This window comes from Megalops cyprinoides, chromosome 5 (assembly GCF_013368585.1).
Source record: "Megalops cyprinoides isolate fMegCyp1 chromosome 5, fMegCyp1.pri, whole genome shotgun sequence".
Lineage (NCBI taxonomy): Eukaryota > Metazoa > Chordata > Actinopteri > Elopiformes > Megalopidae > Megalops > Megalops cyprinoides.
In genome coordinates, this window is record NC_050587.1 from 554,516 (window position 1) to 562,100 (window position 7,585).

The following is a 7,585-nucleotide window of genomic DNA, read 5'->3' on the forward strand; positions in this document are numbered from 1 at the left end:
TGGCTGAATATAAGGAGATACCAAAGGTGAGAAGCATGCAGTCCTGCAGTCTAGAGCAGCCTTCCCACAAGGTCAAAATGAGATCCTGCCCTAGCTGGCAAAATTTCACTATGTTCCCACGGCAACTGCAAACGGGTCCATTTGTTCTGGGAAGCAAGTCATTTACACCCACTCACCTCAGTCTGCTGTGATTCACCACCCAGCACAAATCCCTTGCATATCATGTACTGCAGAGCACAGGGGTAATTCTCAACAGTGGGGCTAACAAAACACATTATCTTCAGCCATACAGTGCTACCCCATCACCACTTAACATGCACCACATTAATGCATACTGAATATCAAATTCCAACAGAAATGTCATTGTAACTATATGAAAGTATTTTCTTCATTTAATTAATCAATCACATGCGAAAAATATATTGCTGCTTTTGTAATCAGAGTTTTGAATATAACACAAGTAAAGATGGGAATGAATGTCAAGATGAGAGTATCATATTGCAGTCTGTGGCAGAGATACAAGCGCATAAGTACGTGGTCATCCCATCAACATGTCTGCTGTTTAGAACAGTTTAAGCAGTGAAACCAATTCTGGATGGCAGTCACAGAAGCTTTTTGGCTGAGTACAGTGCTGAGCTTTCCCCTCATTGCGGGTCAGGTGACTGGTACACTTTTGACTGTGCTGGGGCAAAAAGGGAGGTTTGACAGACGGAAGGGACAGAGCTTTTCCGCACCTGCTCAAAGGGTCATGTATTACATGAATGCTTGCCAGACCAGAAACAGAATTTTGGGCAAGTTTCTGCAAACAAATGTTTCTGCATTATAACCTTGAAGCTTTTATTTTGTTGTCGTATCTCAATCGTGCTGCAAGGTTAAAATACACTTGACTTGAAATCGAAAGCTTTCCGCACTTCCGTTTTACGGTCACTGATGACTGGTGATTCGTGTAGAGCGGTGCCTCTCAACAGGTGTGCCGTGTGGCAAAGTGAAGTGTGTCATGGAATTTTGAGGAACCGAATGCGTTTTTATACAGGTGTGTGTGTGTGTGTGTGCACTTATACTCTGTGAATAGACTGATGTTTTATATTGTGCTATCAACCATTTCGCATGTAATTTATTTTTATGCTATGTAGCACGCGTGTTACCTTACATGGTTTGTTATGTTTTCATTAGCGTTATTAAGCTTCTCATAGTTTTCAGTTAGCATTTGCTATGGATTTTTTAACGTTAAATCGCTGTTTCCTCAAAGCTAAAATTAGCTAGAATTTTTCCAATCTAGTGTTCTAATCGCACCGGTTTTAGCATACGCGCTAAATGGCAAATCACACCAGTGCGACCATACATGCGCAAGGGTTAATGGAGTCATGTTTTGTTTTATTTTTTTTACTTTAGTATATTGCTGTTCATGATGCTGCACTATGTTGGACAAGTTCTTGCTCCGCTGCACTTCAATGTATTTTTAATAAATTATAAGATTGCCTATCTGATTTAACTATCTGTTTGGTAATTATTTGACAGTCTGCTGTAGTGCAATATGGGTCAAATCTTGCTAATGACATATATCATAATATGTGTGACATTCTTCATAATCGATAACCAACTTTAAGTTGGTGTGCCTTGACATTCTGGTTTGACCTTTGATGTGCCTTAGCCCCAAAAAGATTGAAAACTTCTGGTGTAGAGAATACAGGCTGATGCACCATGAGCAGTGCAAAACCTGGCTCAATCGGACAGATCGGAGAGCTAGCTCTGAATGTGTGGGGAAGCTCTCTTCCATCAGATCGCAGCCTGTCAGACATGACACAGTACTCACTTCAAGCACATTCAGCCTTATCTTATCTTAAGGAACACAGTTGCCTATGGATCCATGTGCATGACAGCCCCAATAGGACTCAAAGCTTGTTGAGATTGGTTCTGGACCCTGGGTAATGATTCGTGCCTGTTTTAAAATTTTGGTGTTAGCCTACTGGGCAGTGTGAGGTACACCTTGCCCTTATTTTCAATCCATTTCTGAAGCCTACATGCCAGCCAGGCCACTGTGCTCAGCTTCTTCAGGATGCTTGCCTGTTACTCCCCAATCCCCTTGTACAACTGTGTATCCCAGTCATGTCCCCTGTCCATCTTTGCTCCAACGTGTTGGAATGAGCTTCCTGTAGTGGTCAGAAAGGCAGACTAGCTAATCACTTCCATAGAGTACCGAGGTGGGTACGTCATCACTGGTTCTTCGCTGGTGTCGGAAGTAAATTCCCTATGGGAAATTACAATGGGCTTTGTACACAAATCTTTTCTCAAGTTCGGATTCATTTCAGGAGCTAGGAATTTCCTGAATTAACCTGTTTGGTGTGGGGATATATTTGGACTCATCAAATGTTTCGATATTTTCCGAAAATGTTAAGATTTAAGACTTGTAGTTAGAGTTGTAGTCCACTTTTTGAACGACATATCAAATAGAGCAATGCGGGGGGAACGTCCTGACAAATCAGATACCACCATCTCATCTGGGCATTCTGGGATTCTGAGACCGTTGGCTCTGAACCCAGATTGGTTTGCTAGTGGACGACGATGATAACGGTTGGTGGTTAGCTAGCTAACAGACAACCATAATCGTTATAAAATGGTTCAGTGCTTTGTCCCAGACTGCAGCCACCGTACATATGTAAATGACTGCAAATTTTTCAGGTTTCCAAAATGCCCTAAGGCATAGTTTTACATTATGGAAACCATGAATGTTAACTCTGTAAGCACACCATCAGAGAGACCTCTGTCAAATGTAGCTAACTGAATGTGCATTTTCTCTCAAGTTAAGCGCCCAAATCTACACCTGTAAGCATAAGTATCTTTTTGCTTAATCATCAAGGTGTTTCTGACTCTAGATATGTCTCAAAGGCTCGGGCGTTTTTCATCATTCAAAATCGTGGGCTAACAATCAGTCCAATTAGCAAGCTCGATGGGTGATGATGTGGTAACCTGACTTTGCTAGCTAGCTAGCTGGTTAGCTATGCTACCTAACGTTACACTGGCCTACACTCACCGACACCCTGTAGGTCTTATCCCTCATGCTCGCCCTGACCAAACCGGTGATATGGCCCTCAAAACAACTAAATTCCTCCACATGACCTGATTTATAATGATTTTCACCCCGCTGAAAACTTTGGGTCTCATCCTTGAAGAAGAGGAGAATATGGCTAAGAGACATCATTGCTGCTAACGATGAGCTTGCTGAAAGCGATGACTGCTAAGGACAAGCTTGCAAGTTAGCCGCTACTGCGATAGCTGATAGCGATGATTAGCCACACTCTAGCTAGCAAGGCGAGAGAGTGGGAATGAGAACGCTCTGTGGCTTCATGGGACGTGTAGTTTTTAGCCCATGGTTGTACTAGCATATAAGATAAAAAATTAAATTACGTAAAATTTTGCTCGAAACAATTACAATAAACAATATAAGTCACAATTTGGGATCACAATATATAATCCGGAAATCGATGATAAGCCATAAATCACTAGAAGTACTTTAAAAGTGCATTTTAAAAAAAGTATGATAAAATGAATGAGGAATTTTACTTCCGACACCAGTGTGACGTAATCACCTCGATACTCTATTACAGTCTGAAGACGCACCTCTTCAGATTGTGCTTCAGTCTCCCTACCCTAGTATGATGTCTCATTCCCCTTATTGTGTAATTTTTTTGATTTTGCAATATGTTATGTGGTATGTACCCAAAAGATGTGACTGTATGTAGAAAAGGGCTACATTCCTTTGTCCCTGTTTGTGCACACAACCCCCACCTCTCACAGACACTTTGTTTACGATTCAGTTGTAACCTACCCAAACAGGTCCTGCTGCTCCCCTTATCAGTTGGACCCCCACAGGTAACCCGAGGCACAGGCACACCCCCAAGGACAGCGCCAAGGTCACCATTAGCTCTCTGACCTGTCCGTATCCTTTGGCCACCAGTAGGAATCCTAACAGGGCCAAGGATATGGGACAATATAAAAGTTGTGGTGACCTCCCCCACCTCAGTACTGCACCAATCCCTGTGGGGTAAAGAACTGGGGAGACCAAACCCTTGGGGACAGATAGTTGTGTTGTTGTGTGCGTCTGTGCCTACGAATCCACACACACACACCCTCCACACCACGCAAGCTCTTCAATAAAGCTCTGAACTTTTTTCTGACTCTTGTGTCCTGACTGACACACCACTGTGACAGCAACCTTAGCCTGAACCTAGTTCATGAAATTACCCACTGTATATGGACTGCTACAAGACTCAAAGAGCTTGTTTATATTCAGAGTTAATGAGCATAACGAGCTCATATACAAGCTGCTAATTCTGAAAAAAAAAATTGATTGTTCACAAACACTCACATGAAGACCTCCAAATTCAGAAATACTGTACAGTTATAACTGCTATCAGATGTCCATCCAAAGTATAGGTCACACTGCAATGGGGAAGGAACTTCTTATTTAAGATTTAATGATTTTTGTCAAGTTTATTTATTTATTCATTTAATTTCAATTCAGCAAGAAGCAACACTGTTATCAGATATGTCAGATATGTCTGACAGATGTTTTCTGTTTGCCCATTTTCTTTCAAGTGCTGTGGAGTGAAGCACATTGCTGCAACATGCCATTGCTGTTGAATGCATCCACAAGCGCCTGACGCAATATTATCTCAGATCATTTCATAGAAGCCTCACACGATCGCTTGTCCTTTCATTACATCTGGAAAAGATGTTTCCTGTTACAAGGGTTACATAAAGAGCTCCTTTGTTAGCACACTTCGTGTGTTTTTCTCCCTACAGAGAGGTTCCTGTAGGGCAGCCTGGTACAGCTGAAGCTATTTAAAGTGTTCTTTTTTACCCCATCCGTTACACTGGCTATCTGCTTGGAAAGTGTTATTTCTGTTATTCTATTATTTCAGAGAGTACACATGTACACACTGTAGCACATTATCTACCAGTCTCTTTTCTTTGTCCAGATAATATGACACATTCTTATAAATGCCAATGTCAATTCAGTTTCCCCCTGGTGTTCATTTTTGTAACGACTACTCTCTCTTTGTCAGTGGCGGTTATTCTAATGGAGAAAAAGGCCAGGAGAATCTGATAGCAATGAAACAGCTCTGGATCACAGGCATGGCAGCCATGTCCCTATAAATCATACAGACCCAGATGAATGTGACGGGGGGAATGGCAGGGGGAGCAAGGCGGAGGAGATGGCACAGGGGCGATGTCCAATGGACTGGGAGCGTGTCTGCAAGGTGATTGACGGGACAAGCAGCATGATGGTGAGATGCGTGAGGGGCAGACTTTGAGCGGTTCCTGCTGTTAAGGTGAGATCTTGAGAGTAAAGGATAAGGTTCTGGGTCATACACCATCACAGACAACATGACCAGACAAGGCCACAAACAACATTTTAACAGGAATGTTATTCACATGCACAGAGACCTGACAATGTTTTCAGACAACAGTCCATGCTGTTTTTACCTCTCACTGTTCATCCCCAAACAATTCAAGACTCTTCAGATGAAAAAATGCTGTGGATTTAAGCTATCCCAAAGGCTACTTCTGGACCAAGTATATACACCTGCTGCTCCAGCTATTATGTTATATTGCATAGGTCTGCAATTCTGTCCACCCTGGATGCTCCATACCAGTGAAATCCAGATACACTGTAGCATAGGTGTGAGGGGGAGGGTGGGACCTGGAAGAGCAGGATACGGAGCACTGCAGGGAGCAGTGGGAGGCTGGGGTGCTGAGAAGAGATGGGGGATGGCACATTGGGACAGACAGAGGAAGGGGGACAAGGAGAGCATGGAGGACAAGGGGAGAAAACATGGAGAAAAGCAGGATGAGGAGAGGGTGACAAGGGAGCTTGTGGAAGGAGCATGAGAGAAAAAGACATGCAACACCAATGCTGAGCATCTTCCCTTCCCCCACCTATTTTGGCTCATCACTGACCATCAAGGAGCACAGTCACCTCCCCCCTCCGCCCAACGAGGAAGCAATGCTAATGGAAGGGTCATAAAGAGTCAGACCATATACAGCCGCCTCTTCACAGGACCAAGTGTGTGAAATACAGCATGTCTCCAATGTTTCCTCCATGTGAGGAAATCCGTGCTTATCTTTTCCCGACACCCATCTGCATGTTGACATGGCTACAACTGCCTGTCTGACTGCATTCACACTGTACTCTGAAGTGAGCCAATGACACCTTACTTACAGGGTGGTGCAGGAACTTGTCACAGGTCAAGGGAAGCATTTCATCCTACAACTTCAATGCATTCTGCCTGCACACACACACCGGAAATCCTGCAGGCATGTGGGACCAGCCTGCAGCTCTCTCGCTTTGCAGTAGCAGCTTAGTAAGACTTGAACATCAAAGTAATAAGGGGCTGACTGCTGGCCGTCAGCACCACGGACAGCCGACCTGTCTGGGGTGTGTAACTAATTTAGACCTCACGCACAAACGAGTCGTCTAAAGAACAGCAAAGAATACCGACGAACACTCAAAATTAAAAGCGGTGTATAAATAAAGCTCATAAACAGGACATATTAGCTCAGTATGACTTATGTTGGAAAAAAAGATCTCTTTCTTTCGTTTACTCATCAGTGATCCATCATGACTCAATTGCACGGCCTTCGGCACAACCTCCAGCACGCACCTGCCTGTTAGATGAAGCCTTTCTCTACCATCCTAGATTCAAATCGAAATAATCAGGTTACCACACCGCGTGAATCAAGCACGGGTCTCTCGCAACGGAGGACGTGGCAGCAGTAAAGCGATTCTCTTTTCATTTTAATAACCTCGAAGGACAACGGAGAAAGAGGAACAGTGACTCTATCGCGAAGAAGCTTGCACCAACCGTTTCAATACCGGACTCTAAGCAGGGATAAGCAGAAACACAACAGGCGCTGAGCGAAGGAAAAACAATGATCTTACCTTTATAAATATTAGAATGGTACCAGATCGCATCCGCGGCGGTGTTGTCTTATAGAAGCCCAGCTCTGAGGTATCTGTAAATCTGGCACGTGATCCCCAAACGGCAGCAGCCTCCAATGGTGATTGATACAGTTTCAGACGCGTGAGAAGTAACGCGGAGCAGATGTTCTCCAATGTACTTGGTATACTTTCTCAGTTTCACCAATAATTTAAGCGAAAGACATACAAAGTTTACATCCGTAACACTTCCAAGCGCTCACTGGAAGCCGAAAAGTATAAAATTATTATTATTATTATTATTACTGTTGTTGTTGTTGTTGTTGATGATGATGATGATGATGATGATGATGATGATGATGATGTTGTTGGTGTGACTGTTAATTGCAATAATGTATACTCGAGTGAACTGTCCCTGAAAAATGACTGTTGAGAGAGAGGTTTTGGACGTTATTTTAAAACAAACTCCCACCAATTTCAAATTATATAACAATCCCCCGCTTTTTGGCGTCCCTTCCCATGCTATATCTTCAATCGGGAGTTTTAAACAGACGGATCGTCTTCACATGTTTTCCCAGTCCGTCAGACGGTCATCTGTGCAAAAGTCCGCTGTCTGTCGAGATTCTTTTGTTAGCGTCGAAATAT

The 7,585-nt window shown here is 43.3% G+C and overlaps 1 protein-coding gene across 2 annotated transcripts in view; it reads right to left on the reverse strand.

Moving 5' to 3' along the window:
* Window positions 1-7,260, reverse strand: part of fam163ba (family with sequence similarity 163 member B, genome duplicate a) — a 29,086-nt gene extending 21,826 nt beyond the window's left edge. For both annotated transcript variants that reach the window (XM_036529924.1, XM_036529922.1), the window contains exon 1: window positions 6,944-7,260. In XM_036529924.1, the coding sequence (XP_036385817.1) occupies window positions 6,944-6,976 (33 nt within the window). In that variant the 5' untranslated portion in view covers window positions 6,977-7,260. The remainder of the gene's footprint in view (window positions 1-6,943) is intronic.
* Between the last annotated feature and the right edge of the window lie 325 nt (window positions 7,261-7,585).